The 21,034-nt window shown below is 38.5% G+C and overlaps 1 protein-coding gene across 1 annotated transcript in view; it reads left to right on the plus strand.

Annotated features, from left to right (window-relative positions):
- Window positions 1–21,034, plus strand: part of aass (aminoadipate-semialdehyde synthase) — a gene marked incomplete in the record, with an annotated part of 30,124 nt that overhangs the window by 5,681 nt on the left and 3,409 nt on the right. The window contains 18 exon segments of the mRNA XM_014025872.1: window positions 98–274; window positions 885–969; window positions 1,984–2,051; window positions 2,170–2,316; window positions 2,455–2,533; window positions 2,661–2,788; window positions 3,875–4,023; window positions 4,537–4,659; window positions 6,499–6,610; window positions 7,720–7,779; window positions 8,277–8,344; window positions 13,778–13,899; window positions 16,071–16,200; window positions 16,508–16,618; window positions 17,607–17,715; window positions 17,815–17,955; window positions 19,048–19,215; window positions 19,709–19,804. Coding sequence (XP_013881326.1) covers window positions 98–274; window positions 885–969; window positions 1,984–2,051; window positions 2,170–2,316; window positions 2,455–2,533; window positions 2,661–2,788; window positions 3,875–4,023; window positions 4,537–4,659; window positions 6,499–6,610; window positions 7,720–7,779; window positions 8,277–8,344; window positions 13,778–13,899; window positions 16,071–16,200; window positions 16,508–16,618; window positions 17,607–17,715; window positions 17,815–17,955; window positions 19,048–19,215; window positions 19,709–19,804 — 2,073 coding nt within the window.

A 21,034-nucleotide genomic window follows, 5' to 3' on the forward strand; every position in this document is an offset into this window, starting at 1 on the left:
AGTTTCACTTGTTATACAGCTTTTTTAAGTACTTAAAAAACACTAATTAGATTTATTGCTGTCAGTTGTTTTCATTAGGCCTGTGTTTAATTTTCAGTTCTACATGAAAGCGGGGGCTGTGGTTCAGGAGGATATTTCAGAGGCATCCCTAATTGTTGGAGTAAAGAGACCACCAGAAGACAAAGTTATCCCCAGGAAGACATATGCCTTTTTCTCCCACACCATTAAGGCGCAGGAGGCCAACATGGGTCTCTTGGATGATCTGCTGAAAAAGGTGAGCTGCACATCATTGTTGAAAAGCTGTCTTAGAGTTCTACTCTTTTACTAAAAATACTCGGTAAAAGCGGTAGAACTGTAGTATATTAGTTGTAGTACTGTAGTATTGGTAGTACTCCAGTAGTGACGACATAGTATAATACTGTGTTAGTTTGCAATAAAAAATAATAGAAAGTCTCAGACCAACAAGCAGCATTTTTTTGTCTATTTTTTTGTATTAAGCTTGTAAAACTGTATTGTAAGCCATGCACATGATTATCTTACAGACAGTGGTTGAAAACACAGCAAACATTTCAGGGATTGTGGAAACTATGATATTCACAGTGTGGTGCAGTGTGATGAGATTCTGGCTTTGGGTTAGAGCAGATCAGCTCAAACTACAACATGGAAGTCAAGATTGTTTCAGAAATGTGTAAATGTTCTGTGCATATTTCATTTACAGTTACGCACTTGTGTATTTACACAGCTTGTATGTGATTGTGAACAATGACTGTTGTGTTGTTGAACTCAAGTGTTACTGCAAAAAGAAAAGAACAAGCACATTCAGTCACCATTTTAAATTACAAACATTATATTGAAGTTCTTTTTACTGTTTTCTGTCTCTTCAGGAGGTTCGTCTGATTGACTATGAGAAGATGGTTGATGCCAACGGTTATCGAATTGTGGCGTTTGGTCAATGGGCTGGTGTGGCAGGTGTGTGAAAATAATAGATGTTTCAGTCATAACTGAGCACGGTGGTGCAGTGGTTAGAGCTGTTACCTCTCATGAGGAGGTCATAGCTTCGCTTCAGACCTTTTTGCACTTCAAGACCCGCCCCAGGCATGTTTGCATTAGCCTTTATGGCCTAGGTCAGTTCTGATTTCTGGAACCTTGAAACCTATAGTTCTAGCCGGGCCAGGCTTCTTGGCCCAATTAGATGTCTTCAACTACTGCTCATTGATTCATTTACTGACTTGGGGTGGTTAGTGTCACACAGATAAGAGTAACTTTACGTGAAACATTTGCAACGAATGTAACGTTCTTTTTAACATGAATTCATCTACACAACAACAAGCTAACATTAGCTACAATTAGTTTAGCATCCTCTGTTGTTCTGCCCTTTTCGTCCTCAGCGTCATACTGCTGGCTGGTCCGGTACAGCCTTCGGTACTTTTCCTTTGAGTTTAGTGTAGTCCATTATTGTTGTGTCACAAATAAAACAAAATAAGATGCCTGTGGTTAATATTATGATCCCACCCACATCGAGGCTCTCTGCTCAATGCAAACAAAACCAGGGCCGTGATACAATAAGTTTAGGCTGACTGGAGCCAGGGCAGACCGAACCTGGCCTTATAATGCAAAATGCCTTCTGTGCACCAGTGGGTTTTTTCTGGTGCTCCTGTTTCCTCCCATAGACCAAAAACCTACATGTTGGGTTCACTGGTGTCTCTAAATTATCACTAGGTGAGAGTGAGTTTTTGTCTCTGTCATGGACTGAACACATGTCCAGGTGTCTCCTGCCTCTCACACAGTATCTGCTGGCGATAGCCACCAGCAGAAAAGGAAAAATAGGTAAAGGAAATGGACTGTAAATAGAAACTGAAGTGTGGCTTATTTTGTCAAAGTTAGAGATGATGAAACTTCATCCTAAACCCAGTCAGTGTATTATTTTATGATTTGGATCTTTAATTTTGTTTAAATGATTTTAATTCCTCCTGTTTTCTGCAGGAATGATTAACAGTCTGCATGGATTGGGGCTTCGCTTCTTAGCTCTCGGCCATCACACCCCCTTCATGGTGAGAAATCTTTTCTTTTGATTCAAAAACAGACAAAAATACCTCATACTGTACAGTGTACGTAGTGTAGTTCAAAAGTATTTTACTGCTACTGATGTACCTTTTTTTCTGTTTACAGCATATTGGCATGGCACATAACTACAGGAACGTCAGTCAGGCCATCCAGGCAGTGAGGGACTGTGGTTATGAGATCTCCATCGGGCTCATGCCCAAATCTATTGGCCCTATTACATTTTGTTTCACTGGAACAGGAAACGTCTCCAAGGTACACAAAAGGTTTAACTCATGAATTTCATCTATTTAACAGAAGAAATAAAGAAATGCGGAAATGAACCTGCAAAAAAAACAACAACAAAGTACCGAGAAGAGTTATATATTTGAAGGTTTTGGTGCTTTCTTACAGGGAGCCCAAGATATCATCAATGAACTTCCTGTTGAATACGTTGAACCTCATGAGTTGAAGGATGCCTCTGAAACAGGAGGTATGAGATCACACAGACTTAATTTGTTTTGTAATTTCTCAGTTCCTCACACCTTAAATGTTAGTTGCTGTTAATATTTATTGCCATCTTAATAGTTTTAGTAAGTGAGCTGCCTTTCTCTTGTTAGACATGACCAAAGTGTACGCCACAGTCCTGAGCCGACACCACCACCTGGTGAGGAAGAGCGATGGCATCTATGATCCCATGGAGTACGAGAACCACCCAGAACTGTACACGTCTCACTTCAGGACCAGTGTGAGTTTTCTGCTTCTTTCTGCTGCGTCACTAACATTCTGACTTCCTATCTGATCCTCCCAGCTGGTCCTGTCAGTCACACTCAGGGCTTCTATTTCAGTCTGCAGGCCCAGGTGCATGTTGGTGTTTCAAGGCACATCTCACATGTCACTTTAATAACATCTAATGTTTGGTTTTTAAAACATATTAGTCTCAGGAATCAAAGAGCCTTTATTATTATTAACTATTTGTAAAAACCACTCACACTTAATAATCTTAACTGTAAAACTACATAACTTCCTTACTCTTTATAGTAACTAAACTGTTGTCAAAGAAGATATGTTAAGTCTCAAAAAATAGGCAGTTTAATTTAAAAGTTTCTTTTTCTATCATTTTTGAAGGATTGCATATCACTTGCAACCATTTATACCAAGTTTTACCCATGTAGAACTGTCAGATGATCAGGTCTTTAGTTCTGGGGTCCAGGTTCCTTGTATTATTTGCTTGTTGAAACAGTCAAAATGTTACAACAGAATATTGGAACAGTCAGAACGTTGGAACAGTCAGAACGTTGGAACAGTCAGAACGTTGGAACAGTCAGAACGTTGGAACAGTCAGAACGTTGGAACAGTCAGACCGATGGAACAGTCAGACCTATGGAACATTCAGACCGATGGAACAGTCGGAATGTTGGAACAGTCAGACCGATGGAACAGTCAGACCGATGGAACAGTCAGACCGATGGAACACTCAGATTGAACAGTGAGACCGATGGAACAGTGAGACCGATGGAACAGTGAGACCGATGGAACAGTGAGACCGATGGAACAGTGAGACCGATGGAACAGTCAGAACATTGGAACACTCAGACAGATGGAACAGTCAGACGTTTTCAACAGTCAGACCAATGGAACAGTCAGACCGATGGAACAGTCAGACCATTGGAACAGTCAGACCGTTTGAAAAGTCAGACCGATGGAAGAGTCAGACCATTGGAACAATCAGAACGATGGAACATTCAGAATGACGGAGCAGTCAGACCGTTGGAACAATCAGATTGTTGGAACAGTCAGAACGTTGCCACCAATGACGTGAATTGTTCCGCAGGTGGCTCCTTACACAACTTGTCTGATAAATGGCATTTACTGGGACCCTCACACCCCTAGACTCCTCAGACGACTGGATGCTCAGAGGCTCATGAGACCACCCAAAACCTCATCAGTCAACAAAGAAGGATCACCTGCACTGCCTCACAAGTAAGACAGCATTGTCACTGAATATTTTCAAACTTTGTAAAGAACTTCCATTGCCTCATTTTAAAATTGTGTAATCATTAAATAAAATATGAGAGAACTAATACTGATCAGTAGTTGGTGAAAACACTTCCTTTTTTTTACTAGAGATTGTTGATCTGACCAGTGACAACCTGGTGCTGGTACAGACACTCCCTATTGATTTGTTAGTTTTTTACTTACAAATATATGAACAGTTAATTTTTTTAATGGTAGTTTTCATTTAATGCAAGAAGACAGAATATTAACTAAAAAATCTTGGAGAAAAATGAAATAGTTGTGTAACCTTCTCAGGTGGTTTAGTTATGTCTCATTTCGAATCACCAAGAAGTCCCAGTTCATTTCACAAACTACTGAAGTGCAGGCTGGAGCTTATGGAAGCTGACAACATCCTTCTTCATCTAGCAGAAATCATTAAAAAGCTCTATGTTAAAGATTAATTAAATCAAACTTTGAGCTGCTGTCATGTTTTCACAGGCTGCTGGCCATCTGTGACATATCTGCAGACTCTGGAGGCTCCATAGAGTTTATGAATGAGTGTACCACTATCGATAAGCCTTTCTGCATGTATGACGCTGGCCAACACATTGAGCATGACAGGTAAGGTCAGATCAGGATTTTTTTTAAATAATACAATGTTTTTGTGTAGTTTTTTTAATAGATAATAATTCTACTAAAAGATTTCAGATTGTGAAATAAAGAGAATAAAAATTTTCTGGGAAACTATATGAAACTGAAAAGTTGTGTATGCACATGTACGGTATTTACTCCTTTTGTTTGCACCAAAACAGGTGACAGGAGTCCCTTTACGCCTCCTAGCGTCCTAGTTAACACGACCTACTGTAATCGCTGTAACCAGAAAGATACACCCTCTCTGAGACTCTGTTTCAATTTGAGTCAAAAGTAGAGACTTTGAACGTTGCACCAGTTATTAAACTGTGTTGATAGGTCAAGTAAAACCGAAGTTATGATATATAGTACATTTCACTTATTTTTTTTCTGAAACTGACCATCCTTTTTGATGCACGGCAGGCAGAAGGACACACGGTTGTCTCATGAAAAAACAACAACAATCAGCTCTTAGATCTGCATGTAGTAAAAAGGCTCTCAAATGTATATAAAATCATTAGGTGTAGAAAAGAATTCAGTCAAAAATGTTTGTAGCTTTAATCCATGGAAATTTCACATGGATGATGACTGATGTCAACGTGTCAATATTTGCATTTTTTTCTGCACTGTGTTCTTGGTTTCTTTACATAGTCAACGTAGTTAATGTCTGTGTAACAGCACGGGCTTTATGCGCACATTCTTCTCGCTGGTGAATTTTCACATTGAGTTAGTCACCGAGTCGGCGCTTCGAGAAATGAACCATTTTGCAAGACATTTGCTGAAGAGCTTCAAGGCTTTAACAAAACCTCAACTCGACTTCACAGACATAGCCATGTATTGTGGTTATAAATGTAGGCTGAATATTGTAGAGATAAATGTAGGCTTTACATTCAATCCACTGTCTTTCATGGATTCTTTGGACTCAACATTTATGCCATTCGGTTTTTTATTTAATTGTACTAAAACCATGTATTGATAACATTCAGAGGTAGTTGTAGTTGCACGTGGTCCTCGAATTTGAGTAAATGAGTTCTGGAAGGTTCTTGAGTTTGATGTAAACCAAGGTGTGGCAACCCTGTTTTTTATTGTTTTGGCAACAGCCAGAGCAATCTGCACCAAACTAACTAGAAGGCAGTAAAAAGTAAGAATCTGGGAAAAATCATAAAATCTAAATGTAAACAAATTAAAACTATAAATATGGTATAAAAGTTTTGGTTTCCTGATGTTCATGTTGGAGTCTCTGGATTACTGGAGACAAAAAAATCACATTTTGTTTTTGTCCTGTTCTACCAAAACAATGACGAGATTCAGATCTGAGTAATGCTGAACAGGACATAGAAAAAGAACAAAATAAGGGAACGTGACTGCCTCTGTGTCTTTTTCTGGTCTGAAACTGTTTTCATGAGCGGCAAAAAATATTTTACTGTAACACTTCATCAGGCAAAGACGCTCGAGAAAATGTCTGCATTTCAATAGAAAAACTGCGTATAACTTTATTGTTTGCTAAGTTTGTACTTATGTTTATGAAATTAGTGTTTATATTTGCATTCTTCTCAAATCCCATCAAAGTGCAGAGTGGACACACTCAAACTCTCATGGACTTTCATCGTGTTTGAGCTCATAATTTTATCTTCAAGCTCTTCTTCGTATTCTTCAAAATGGCCAACTTTGGTCATCACAGCATGTTTTCATTTCATCAGCTGAGATTATCACTGAAGTACCCAAATACTACTGGGCTTTAGGAGAAAGTTGATTTAATATGTAGCTACAGTGACTCTTTAAATTATTCTTCATGAAAGTTTTGGTTTGTTTTTCTGTTGGTCATGTCAGTGTGGAGGGAAATGGGATCCTCATGTGCTCCATTGACAACCTTCCTGCTCAGCTCCCCCTTGAAGCCACCGAGTACTTTGGAGACAGACTCTTCCCCTACATCTGGGAGATGGTAAGACATCTGGATTTTAGGTAAGGTGTTGTGTCTTTGTGCCTTTCTGTTTCTCCTTCAGAAGAACTCCTGATTTAGTTTGCTGTGGGAGAAAGCTCCAGCAGGTTTCACCTGGTGAACTGAGGAAAACTAACCCTCTAATCCAGGGGTCTGCAACCTTTACCATCAAAAGAGCCATTTCTGCTGCTTGTCTCACTAATAAAATGTGTCCAGAGCCTCAAAATAAGCTACAACTGGTGGTCCGTGGGCCTTTTCAAGGCCTTTTTTGGGAACCTTTATTGTCAGTTGGAGGTGACATTATAAAACTAAAGGAATATTGTTATTATTATTATATTGTTTATTATTATACACATCAGGACAAATAAAAAAGGACCATATTCATGTAAACAAGAAAAATATATGGTTTATACTGAATCTCATAAAAACTAGTACAACTGAATTATTCAGGCATATTTATTTTCTAATTCTTATTATTATAGTCTTCAAATTATTTAAAGGTAATTCTGATGGATTTGAGGGAAAGATCATAGAAAGAAATTAAAATATTTAAGTAAACAACAGGCTAGCATGAATTAGCATGTTTTACTTTTTGTATTAGTATTACTGATCACATATTTGTGTTGGAAAAATATGCGTTGTTCAAAATGGTATGTCTGAACAAACAGGAACCAGTTCGATTTCTTCTTTAAAACTTTATTTTTAATCTTCTGACTCCAATCAGGTTCAACTTCTTCCTACCATAATAATGAACTGAGCTTTAATGTATCTTTCTTCCTGGTTACAGCCCATCAGATGTCAGAACATAACTCATTTTGTTTCGGCTCAAGAAAGAAGATAAAACAAACACCAACTCTTTGTCTGTTTTAACCTTACAGACTGAAATGATCAGAAAGTATAAAATACAAAACTGAATCTAATATTGAATTAATCAGTTACAACATTTTTTTCATTTGCATACTAATGGATTTCTGTTGTGGGTATAAAAACAAAAAAACAAACAAAAAAATCTGTTATGTTTGGTCACATTTTCAAAGAGCCACATGTGCCGCAGATGTCAGACCCCTGCTCTAACACTTCATCTCAATATTAATTGAATGTTTTTGTTACAGCTGCTTTCAGATGCCACTAGACCAATGGAGGAAGAGGAATTTAGTCCCCAAGTTAGAGACGTGAGTGAAGCCTTTTTTCTTCTTATACAACAAATCAGTCATTCCAGAAGAGTCATTTATCTCATGATCTCAAGCTCATCAGAGAATAAATGTAACAAAATGTTGATACTGTTGTGTTCCACCTTAATGCTTCGTTTAAACTGTAGTTTTAAAGACCATAAATTTAAGTATAGTGCCCTGAAAAAGTATTCATACTCCCTGAACTTTAACTGAAAAAGAACTTTAGCGAACTCTCATAACCCTGCTTCTCTTAGTAGCATGAGTGAGTTTCTCACCAAGTCATCCTGCTTGCTGTGACATTGTGAGGAAGAGGGGAATGTTTTAGAATAAAGTGTCAGTGCAGGAACAGTCGTGTGTACGGGGGGAGGGACCCAGCCTGTCCTGGCTGCTGTGATGTAATAAGAGCTTCACTCTGAGGGAGACGTTCACTCATGCTGCTGAAGCAACTGACCTATAGTTTTATGTAAAATAACGTTTTTATTCATTTGTTCCTCAAGGCTGTCATCACTTCTAACGGAGTACTCACCCCAAAGTTCGAGTATATCGAAAAGCTTCGAGAAGAAAGGTAGGTCTTCTTTCATAAGGACTTAAAGTCAGTTTGTGCTGTTTTAAGATCCTGCAGTCATGTGAGAGCCTCTGACAGACACTGTGCTTGTTCCTGTACAGTGATGGTTCTGGGCTCGGCTATAAATGCATTCACTTCTTGCTTGGCGAGTGTGCTTGTAAACAACGTTTGCTAGCCACTTTTAGAGGCTTGGAGCTGACCCATGAATGGTAGAAGCATGTTTACACTTTACATCAAAAATGATCTTTGATCCGATCAGTCCACGTGTTGCATCTGATTCTGGGTTCTTCTTGAGTTTGAAGCTGGATTAGATGATGAATACCACTTTGATTTTTGTGATTCTTGTCAAATCAAAAGTAAAGATTTCAATTAGCGGAGGTAGTGGTAAAATGCAAGCTTTGTCAGAGTTCATTTAAATTCAATTTATGTCAATGATTAGATTTTTATTGAATTTAGTCGATGATGATTTATATGACGATTAATCCCCTGGAGTCCCTGGATCCCAATTTAAATCACTCTAGGGGGAAAGATATGCTCTCTCTAAGAATCTGTTCCAATTTGTGTCAAAAGTACAGGCTTCAAGCTACCATTGAGTTTTTAAACTGTGTTGAGACAAAGTAAACCCAAGAAAGTAACACATTTTTATTAAAGTTTGTTGCAGTCAGAACCTTCTCAGAGAGTGAAGAGAAGTTCAAAGGCAGAGGTGGAGGAAAAAACAGTCTGAGACAGAGTGAGGACTCTGACAAGGAAGTGGGCGATCCATTGTTTAGAATAGAAGAGTGAAGAGAAGAGGAGCGTCTGCTGGCAGCATTAACTGTATTAATCACCAAGGCCAAATAAAAACCAGCAAAAGGTTTTATGACAATTAATTGCACTCAATACAATTTTGCCCAACCCTAATTCATATACAGTACATTATGAATTAGTAAAATTTACATAACAAAGCCAGCATCAAATCTTTACTTTGACACGGTCCCCCATCCTGAGCAGTACACTGGTGACAAAAGAAAGAACGTCGAGCAGAACCAGAACCAGGCTCAGGGTGTGTCATCCTCTGTCCTGATCACTGCGAATGAGAAGATAGGAAAGAAACACAAACACATCTGCAGGTGGTCCTGTTAGAAACCTGCAGAAGAATCTGTTGGATTATTTATTTGTTGAACTTTTTTAAACTATTTACCTAATTTCTTTGTACCGTCGTGTTAGAGAAATAAAAACCCACAAAGGTCCCTGAAAAACTGGATCAAAGGAATTATTTAAAACAATTTAGTGTGTTTCTTAAATGAAAAAGCACCAACAAACTTCTCATCTGGATGTATTTTGTAGATGACTTGTGAAAAACAAAACAATGTAACGTTTTGACATTTTTTGTGTTTCATGCCTCTTTAGAGAAATTATTAGTAAGAATCTATTCATTATAATGAAAATAATTTAACATAGCAGTATCTGATACTTTGTCGTTGACTGTGGTAAAAAAAAGTCAATTTTTTCACAACTCACATCATTTAAATATTTTGACACTAAAGTACTTTTTTTTTAAACAAATGAATCAGGAAAACAGCTTTTTTTGTCCAAGGCCTGCGTGTGTCAGGGGCACATTGTCACGAGGTCTAGCAATATAAATCTTTTAGCAAAAGAATGCATAAAATATTTTGTATTAAAAAAACTAGAAACATTGCTATGGTTAAAACATTTGGATATTTGTATTTGTTACTTTACTTTCAGAGTACGTTAATCTTGCTTTTTTGACAAAACATAAGGACAAGTTTGTTGGCATTGTGCGTGGTGCACACCTCTTTAACTGCACTCAACGTGAGCACCTTTACTTCTGATCAAATGTCCTCCAATTGCTGATGCTCCCTCGACCATGTTCATTTCATTATTTCGTCGTCGTCCTTCAGAAAGGTGCAGATTTTTAAAGGTGACCAGCCAAATATGCCAGTGAGGTTAGTCACTTTTTTCTTTCCTCTTGTGATATAATAATAATCTCCTTTTTCACTTCATTCCTGATGGAATCCTTCACTTTCCTGTCATAAATGTCTGTTTTTTCTGACATTTATACCAAGGACAAAAAAAAAGCAAAACACAAAAACACATTGTAGGGGTCACCACGAGTGAAGAAAAAAGATTTACTGCCTYGAAGCAGGCCTYGGACAGGCCTGAYGAGAGGACAGGAACTCTGTCACAAACTGAACTCTATTTAGGCCATGACAGGTCATTCCAACCGTGGAAGAGAACCCCTCAGTTCTCTTAATCAGATAATGGACAGAACAATCTCTTCTGTTCGTGATTCATTTGTTGTTTAACTAAGAATGTTTATGCATTTGTTAAATCATGATAATGACTGTCACAGGAAAAGTGGAACCACTTCTTTTCTTTTATCGTGCCTTAAAGATTTATAATGGTATAAAAAATCACAGAGAATCTGATTACAATGTTTTCATTGTGTTTTTATGTAAATCACTGTTTTTATTTTACTGTGAACACAGTAATATAATTGTGGATTTTTCCTGAGAAAATCTTTCATTTATCTGGACTAACAGAAGGTTTAGAACTGATTATAAAACATAAATGTTAATTAATCACCATAAATGTTTTGCAGTGATTTCTCTTAGAGTCTATCAGAAGAAAGCTGAAAAGAGGTCATCATATCACGTTGTTGAACAACCACAGAATTTTAACCTTGGGCTGGCAAATCTTTATCTTTCTTTCTCTGACTCATCTCTAAGCCTGAGGGYGGAACCAAAGTTCGTCCATTTCTTTTACTAACCCGGACGGCTTTGAGCGACACACTCTTCTTCCTGATTCCAATCTAGGAAGACAGCTGGGATTCTCTCCGGAGAAACCTCAGTTTGGCTTTAAGTCTGATCCCATGAGCTAATTAGGGAAGACTTCACAGCCAGGGACCCGGCACGCCTGCCGCTGGTTCCAAATTGAGGCTTCAAGCCTCTGAGTGTGTGTTTTAACTCCCGAGGAGAGATTTTATTTTGGAAAGAGGAACCGAATATGGCTTGAATTTTTCTGGCTTGGACTGAAACAGACGAAAGTTACCTGGATTTTTCATTCAAAACTGATCATGCGAGCACATTTGTCGTGTTCCCAAAGTGTTGCGTCTTCATCTTGTAAACTTTGCACACAACTAAACTTGGCACTCTACTTGAGTGCTGTATCCCTCTGAGAGACTATTGATCATGTTTGACTTTTCAGTGTGTTAAATCAAGTTTTTGGCCCATTTTGCTCTAAGAAAAGAAGCTGCATAATAAATATGCACACCATCATATACACTATATTGCCAAAGGTATTTTCTCACCCATCCAAAGGACTGTGCACCAGTGCACAAAGCAAGGTCCATAAAGACATGGATGGCAGAATCTGGCGTGGATGAACTTGACTGACCTGCACAGAGTCCTGACTTCAACCTGCTAGAACACCTTTGGGATGAACTAGAGCAGAGACTGAGAGCCAGGCCTTCTGTCCAACATCAGTATGTGACCTCACAAATGTGCTTCTGGAAGAATGGTCAAAAATTCCCCCTAAACACTCCTAAACCTTGTGGACAGCTTTCCCAGAAGAATTGAAACTGTTCTAGCTGCAAAGGGTGGACCAACGTCATACTGAACCCTGTGGATTAGGAATGAGATGTCACTTAAGCTCATATGTGAGTCAAGGCAGGTGAGCGAATACTTTTGGCAATATAGTGTAGGTTGTTGACCTCCTTAGGCCACACCCTCCCTCATTACATAGATACACGTCACCTGCTATTCTTAAATTCAATAAGCACTTAAGTTTATCCAGCTTGGAGAATACGCCTAAAAATGGTGATACGGTCAATGCCCAATAATTGTGCACGAGGTGTAGAACGGTATCCGTTTCTGTAGATAATCAGTCAGGCTCAAATTAGATTTGTTCTCAATGACTTTATGAACGGACTTTTCTTTTTTTTTAAATGTCAGCCTCTTCTGAGTCAGTGTGTAGAAATAATGCTTGTATTGAATATGGCACGCTTGTGTCTTGTGGACCACTTGTGCTTTTACCCCACAAACCACATCCACCCGTTAACACCAACTGGTCATTCCTACCAAGGCTTACCCTCACCAGTATTTAGGCCACCTCCAAGACTTGATGAGGTTCCTTTCTTCTTGATCCTAAGTATCAATTTTTTCCAGACAAGCCATGCCACCAAAATCTTAATCCTTTATAGTTTGTCTCCTTAAGATATTTATGGTTATGGAAGAAGTCCTGCTGGGGGAACGTTTATCTTTTCTTTTTAATTAAGGAGACTGCCAGTCAAGCCTCCAGTCGGTTGTGCTGTGACATGTGCATGTGTGTAGTGTCACATCCAATTAGGCCAGCGCTAACGAGTGTCCGAGTCTGACTCCAGGGAGATTGGAGGGGGGCAGGTAGTGTGAGAATAATGCCACAAGTCACTTTGGGAGATTATATCATAATGCTGGTGTTAATGCTTTACGTCAAATCAGACTTTTTAAATAGAAACTATTGAAATAAAGCCATGTTTGTAGTCACATACAGTACAAGTTCTTGTAGTTTTTCTATATTCGATTGTGTTCTGTAAAAAAAATATGTTGGGAACAGAGTTGTAGTTGTAATGTTTTTTTATATGATTTTTAAATTCTTAGTGACAATGAATGCTTTGATTTATTGTAACGTCACATTTTCGGTTATTAATGATCATGTAATGGTTACATTTAAATGTATTTTATAATTCATTGAATTTCACAGAATTTCATTCCCAATATATTGACGTCTAAGTTACATTATTACATAGGTTTGCATTTACAGATTCTGAGCTAAAATTTGATATGGTAGTAGCTGAAAGTCGCAGGATAAATGAGCATGAGATAACTTTGGCAAGGCAGTTGGTAATAAGCATTCCATAAAAAATGCTATTTTTTCTGATTTAATAAACCATATCACAAAAAAGAGAACTTTATAGTTAGAGACAAAGATACACAATACTTGACAATGATAACCCAACATTCGTTTTGTAGTTTCTTAAAAAATAGATTTTTTTTGATAGCCTCAGTCAGTAAAACTTTATCAGTTGTGGTCCATTAAATAACTGTTTCCAACAACCTTAGATTCAGACTTAATCATCTAATTGAAGCATCATATTTTAAATTTCCTCAGTAATTCAATAAAAAAGACCAATGAAAACACCCCCTTTGACTTTTGTTGATGATCTTTCATTAAGTTATTTCCTTCAAAGTGAAGTGAAACAATAATGATAATTTCCAGTGATCTTGAATGATTTTTAAAATCACTTGAAAATGAGAAATTATTTTTCAATTCCAATTAAAGTCTGAATTAAAGAGATGGTTGTTGATCCCTTCTGACACATCTGTTGGGTGGAATCATACTGCAGTCTTTCTTTGACACCTCTGACGTGTTGCTGATTCTGTTGTTGTTGTTCAGGGAAAAGGCTCAGATTATGAAGAGGACTGGTATGAAGCGGGTTCTGCTGCTCGGATCAGGTTACGTATCCGGCCCTGTTGTTGAGTATCTAACCCGCGATGAGAAGACCCAGGTCACTGTTGGTAAGTTTATAAAATGTTGTCTTTGGTTGGTTGGTTCTGGTTCTGTACTGATGTTTTTTACCTCATGGAAACAAGAAATAACAGACATTCTTTAAATCGAAGCATTTCACCATTTAACACAAACAGAAAGCTAACAGCAATAATCCACATGAGCCAAAGTAAAACAGCCATAGTTCAGTCTGTTTTATTTAATCTTGTAGTGGCTGAAAGTTGCTTTAACAGATGTTGAAAGATACAGTTAAGACCAGATGTTTACACACACTGTATAAAAAACACATTGATATTTTCCTTACAGTCTGACAAAAAACCAAACCGAACCTTTCCTGTTAGGATTTATTTATATTTACTTTCATTTAGACAGGTATCTCATTGAGAAAGGTAGTCTCGTTTACAATAGAGACCTTAATGAATAGAATAATGAGGAAAATATTTTTTATTACTTTCTTCAGTCACATGTTAACTGGGGCTGGTCGACAGTCCAGCAACTGATGATTTTTGATATGTTCATCAAACCTGTTTGTTCTTTGTAGCGTTAAGTCAACAGGCTATTTACTAACACGATGTTTTTATTGTCAATGCACCTGATACCCTTAACGAGAGCTTGAACCTGCAGAACAAATGTCTTTAAACAGATTTCCTTGGTGAGCCATGGTGCACCAAGGACTGACAGCACACAGAGGAGGAAACGTCTCTACAGTTATTCTCAGATCACAACAATCCATGTTTTCATTAATGCAAAAATAATAATAGTATAAACCATGTGGCTCGCAGGTGACAATTTTTTTAACATGAAAATTGTTACTTATATTAATGGTAAACTTTAAATTTTATGGTTAAATGTAACAAAATAAGTTTAAAAGGTAACGGATAACAATTGTCCTGCCCCTGAGCTTTTGACTTTAAGTAACTGAGCAGTTTAGTTGGGTAGCACAGTGATAATGTCTGAAAATAAGCTTCTTTAAAGTCAACTTCAACCATAAACTAAATCTGTCATAATACAGTACATACTAGCTACTCACCAGAAACACATCAGTGAGTAACACTTTATTAGTTTTACTTTAAATAATATTTCTGTATTTATTTCAGATTTAGTCAGTCGTACACTTAGTTCTTCTTAGTAGCTGCGTTTTCGTTGACCATGCAAATGTGCAAGTTGGAATTTTGAAAATAAATTTGCTCAATGGATACGTCAATTTAAAAAATAATTACGTTTTTCAACAAAATAGTTTTGCGCTAGGAAGAGACGGTTTTTCGGCCGTATTGAAATTGATATATTTTGCAAAACTGCAATGGAAGCACTTTTCGCATCACAGAAGTCACATGATCAAGAACCGGCTGTTTCTACTGGCGAAAAAGATGATGAAGAAGAAGAAGATAACAGGAAGTAAAAGTAGTAGTAAAATCACCGAAGTAGTAAAAGAAAGTATTAAACTCACCGACTACATTTTCCCAAAAACGCTGCATATGTAGCCGCTCCAAGTATAAGGGGCTTGTCATTTGAATGCCTCGATAAAAGACGCCGACATCTCTTCTGATGGCTGATGATGAGCGCTAGTGTCGTGGTAGCAATATGCTATATGTTTACATCCATGGCCGCCATGTTTTTAATGACTTATCGTGAGAACAAACGTATTCACTCATGACTTTAATAGCATTTCTTACTTAATGGAAACACTGCAATTTTGAAACTGTGTTTTTCGACAGTAACAGAATATCAACAAAGTTTTGCGCACATTTGCAATGGAAGCGCAGCTAGTGTTTTAAAGAGGATGTGTTAAAACACTGTTGAGTCAAAGTTAAACATGAAACATCAAAGTTCATTACAAGTGGCCCTTCGAGGGCCACCATAACGCTCATGTGGCCCTCTGTGAGAATGAGTTTGACACCCCTGGTATAAACACTGAAAATACAGAGTTAAATGGTTTCATGGCACACAGCTGTGGACACAAGAACACAAGAGGAAGCTGCCTCAGATTTTACTGACAGTGATAAAATAAATAACTTTGGACTGTCTGTCTTCTTTCTGGTGAGATTGTGACTGAAAATATGTCCATCACTTCCTGGTACCTGTGCGGCAGCAGTTTAAACAAACATGGCCAGCATTATTTGGCTCATTACTCAAACCGTGCAGGGAAAGAAGTGTTCAAATCTCATTTGGTAACTTTCTCCAGCTTCGGCGCTTCTGAAGCAGTCAGAGGAGCTGGCAGCTAAGAATCCCAACACAATCCCAGTGATGTTGGATGTCAGCAGCCATGAGGGACACCTGGACACTCTGATCAGTGATCACCACCTGGTCATCAGGTACGGCAGCCATTATTTATTCCACCAGTTTAATAAATACTTGAATTAATGTTTCACTTACATTAATCTCTTTAGCTTTTAAAGTTTTTCTCAGATGATTAAAGAGCAGTTTGCTAACCTGCACAGCACACAGCAGAAAACTTTCTGACCATCAGGGTAAAACTAGCAACACTTCTTTGTTTAGGGTCTAAAAGAATGTTAGTTCATTCTGAACTTGATCAGGTGTTAATTTTAGACTTTTAACTTAAAACCAATTCAAAGAATATTCACTAAACCCTAATCTGTTTTACCTCCTCGTCTTCCTCAGTATGCTGCCTTACTCATTCCACCCCCTCATTGCTAAACACTGCATCAGGAGGAAGGTGAACATGGTGACAGCCAGCTACCTGAGTCCTGCCATGAAGGAGCTGCAGAGCAGGTAAGCAGAGGACACAGAGCAGCTGTCACGTTTACAGGCAGGTATTAACATGTGTTTACAGTTTTAAACAATATTTCTAACGAACCTCTGGATGTTTTTAAGAATATTCTCAGAATTTAAAACCCGGATTTGATTAACTAAACTTTTGGAGTCAGCCTGATTCAAGATGGCCACCACAGCTATTTGACATTAGCCAACACAAATCTGACTCCAGCTCAGTTTAGCAGATGTTGAGCTAAAATGTGATGTGTAAAAATGTTTTCTGTTAACTTCAAGGTGGACTTGTGTCATTTTGGTTTATTTGAACATGGATTTAGTTCAGCTTTACCTTTTTATTAGGGGTGCAACGATACAGAAAATTCACGATTCGGTTCAATACTTTGACTTTTTGATATTTTTTCAATAAAAAAAGAGAAATTTCCATGCCCTTATTAACTTGAAATTTATTTATATTAATTATGAACATTTGTTTAACCTCAAAAGCACAGTTTTTAAATTAAATGTTTCTGAAACAGCAAGTTTCTCAGTGGATTTGTGCTCGACAGTGCAGCATAGGTGGAGTAGTCGAACACAGATCCACTGATCCTTCAACACAGAGCATCTTCAGGTTGATAAAATAAATGTAAAAAATCTGTAGTGTTCGATAGAAGTGTGTATTGAACGGTTCGATACGGGCACATGTATTGTTGCGCCCATTCTTTTTAACTATTTAACCCTGATATTTGAAACATTCAGGGGTACAAAATGCAGCTGAAAGAACAAACCCATCTGGTCAACACGTCAGTACAGAACAGATATTTAAATGTAACCTCAGATATTTTGTTACAAACAACCTGTGTGATTCTGTTTCTATAGTTGACTTGTAGAAAACGACTGATATGTTTTGTTTTGTGATTTCTAATGAATGAACTTCTACAGATGATGGTAAAAATGAACTATAAATAAAGTGTCTGAGGTAATGTGAGAACACGTTTGATGTGTGTGTCAGTGTTGAAGAAGCCGGCATCACCATCTTGAATGAGATGGGACTGGACCCCGGCATCGATCACATGCTGGCCATGGAGTGTATCGAACAAGCTAAAGCTGACGGCTGCATTGTGAGTCATCAATGCGTTTTGTTTGAGAGAAGCGGTTTATTACTCAGACACAGAAGCTTTTAATAATTATTATCGTATACTTCTGTGTATGTTGTCTAGGTGGAGTCCTACAGCTCGTTCTGTGGTGGTCTTCCTGCTCCTGAGTGTTCAGACAATCCTCTGCGCTACAAGTTCAGCTGGAGTCCTTATGGTGTCCTGCTCAACTCTATCAGCCCTGCCATCTTTCTTAAAGACAACCAGGTACACAAAACTTTGGAAATCATCATTTACAACCACAGTGCTCAACAAACTGTCCAAAAAAACTCACTTTAATGATTTGTATTTAAAAAAAATCCATACCTTCACAGTAAAACAGTAATCATATTTATCAAATACTGAACTAAAAGGTTTTAGAATTTTATAGGAAAAAATAAGACAATTTAAAACTTGATGGTGATTTGATAAGTGATGGGAATAATAATCAGCTGCAGAAGCATTTTGTAACTGAATATACAGTGTTAACTGGTAAAGTTAAAATTGTATCTAGAGCGGCTGAATCTCTGGGATAAAGATAGAGCAAAGTTAACCCATCTGAAACAAACTGTCAAAAACGGCAAAACCATGTTCCTTAAAAGGAATTTGTGGAGACTTGAAAATCTTTGTGTAAAGGACGAATCTAAAATGCTGGATGTCCTTCAGCTTTAGTCTTTCAGCAGCACTGCACTATTCAAAAACCAGCCTCTCTGATGGTATGAGGATGCATTAGTGCCTTTGGTATGGTCAATACCATCCAGAACTGATGAGATCAATCAACTTTAGATTAATTCTTTATTTGATAACTTACATCCCTAACTGGAAGTATTCATTTTGTGTGATTTAATGAAGTATCTCACTGGCAAACATTGGAGTTTATAAAATATCTCTAGTTCAGTTTTCTTCTGCGAGTAGCGGAGGAATTGTCGCTTCAGTTTTAAATAATTTTTTCTTGATCTCAAACTCTTGTTGTAAGCAGTATTGTTGTTTCACAGCTGTTTCTAACCCATCTAAAGAGAACAAGTACTGTATATTTGTATTTGCATGTATTTGCAATTAAAAACTGACCCAAATCTCCCCTTCTTCATTTGTGTATTGTGTGAGCAGAGGTGGGTAATGTTGTAGAATACAGTTTTATAAGCTGTGCTCATGACAATAAGCACAACAGAACTACTTGGATGGCTGGTTACTTGTTGGCAGACGGTCAGATTTCAGTGAAACTGCAACAGAAAACTAGTTTCTCAGAGTTTTGAGTCACTGGTGAGTGTCAAACAGCTGCAGCCAGCCAGATATTTAGCTGGATGTTTGTTTGTCTTTCAGGTGGTGAACGTCCCAGCTGGTGGCTCTTTGATGGATTCCACAACAGACATGGATTTTTTCCCAGGCTTCAACCTGGAGGGATTTCCAAATCGAGACAGCACCAAATACGCCGAGCCCTACGGCATCCAGAGCGCCCACACGCTCATCAGAGGAACGCTGCGCTTCAAGGTTCAGCTTCTACACTGAGCCCTGTTCAAACACTAAAACCTGCATGATTCTTAAAGTCGACATGTTCAAACCTACATGACTGACAGCTCGTTGAGGCAGATGGCTGCTCATCCTGAGCCTCGTCTACTAGAGTACTGGTGTCCAGTCCTGGTCCTTGAGAGTCATTTCCTACATGTTTATAGATGTTTCTTCTATTCAGAAGCTCCTCAGGTTCTACAGAAGCCTGTGAATCATTCCAGGTGTGTTGGAGCTGCAACATGCATGACACCACTGAGCTGAAGGGGTTTCCTGTTAAAAAGGAGTCATTCCTTCCCACTGTCACCTTCATGCTTGCTCAGAACAGGTTTAGATTAGACCGGTTTAGAGGAAGCTTTTACCTGGACTGGTTTGGTTTGATGGTCTTGTTCAGGGTCAGATTGAAGCTGGTTTAAAAATGAAATGTTTTTGTTTCCTGTCTTCACTGACCTGTTTCATCTCCTGCTCTGTCCCTCAGGGTTTCTCGAAGGCCATGAGTGGTTTTATTAAACTTGGTCTGATCAACACTGAGCCCAGTCCTGGTCTGCAACAATCTTTGTCTCCAGTTTCCTGGGTAAGAAGCAGCGCTCAGGACTCTGTATGGATCGAAAACTTCCAAACTTTGGGTTTAAATGTCTTTGAGTTGTGTACTCTGCCTCTTTCTGCTCTCTTTTAGTCAATTTATTAATGTTTTACGGTTCATTAAATTACAGATAGTGACAGCAGAAGTCTATTACTGCCAATAGCTGCTTGTCAGCATCAAGGTCTCAGTGAGCTGAGGCTTTCTGACACTGATGGGTTTACTGCAGCTTTTATTCCTTAGAGAGGCCTGCATGCTCAGAGGCAATCAAGAGAATTGGCAGTTTTACATCCTGCCTTTCATCACTCTGAAAACACTTCAAGCTTTAAAATTGGAGATGAGATTCAAAATTAAAAGATTAATTGCAGCATGCAGACGATAAACACTGAGCCCAGGAGCTCCTGCTTTTTAGTTTCATGTAAAAACAAGTTGGAAAGCATTTGATGTAGGACCTAAAGAGCTGTGTTCAGGTCACATCGTACAGATGTTTTCTAGCCTGGCCCTTGCCTTCCTACGCAGCTCTGCTCAATTCTAGTTTCCCTTCTCTGCTCCGTCTGGGACTTCTCCCATTGACAAGGATTTTGCTGGCAGATTTTTAGCCGAACCAATCAGAGAACAGAACGTCAATTTTCTGCGCAGTGTCTGCTTGTAGTTTATTTTACCTGGGCCAATCAGAGAACAGAACGTCAATTTTCTGCGCAGTGTCTGCTTGTAGTTTATTTTACCTGGACCAATCAGAGAACAGAATGAGGAGCTTTGAAGGAATTTGATTTTCTGCGCAGTGTCTGCTAGTTAGTTTATCATACGGCAGTGGAGAAAGTGAATGAAGCCAGTCTGTGTTGATAAGGCTTCCGAGTTAAATTAAATATGTCTGACAAAGCAGCAGCTCTCATTTACAGTCATCTCGTTCGGCTCGGTATATTTCTCCTCTCAGTAGGGTTGTTTACAGCACACGTGATTTCCGGTTAGCTTCTTAGCTTAGCCTCCTTTACAGCGACAACACACACATGCTTCAGCAGAGGCCACGCCTCCTGCAAGAATCCCTTCTCTATGCATCAAGTCCAGACCCTTGTACGAAGCAAAGTGAAGGACAGGGTCTGGTTTGAACCAGACTAGAAGTTTGCATACACCCATGTCATTCAGTTTGGGCTTTGATTGGCTGATTTGAACCTTTTTATTTTGTGTGTGTGTCTGTGTGTGTGTGTGGGGGGGGGGGGGGGGGGG

The sequence above is a fragment of the Austrofundulus limnaeus genome, unplaced genomic scaffold (assembly GCF_001266775.1).
Source record: "Austrofundulus limnaeus strain Quisiro unplaced genomic scaffold, Austrofundulus_limnaeus-1.0 Scaffold505, whole genome shotgun sequence".
NCBI classification, from domain to species: domain Eukaryota; kingdom Metazoa; phylum Chordata; class Actinopteri; order Cyprinodontiformes; family Rivulidae; genus Austrofundulus; species Austrofundulus limnaeus.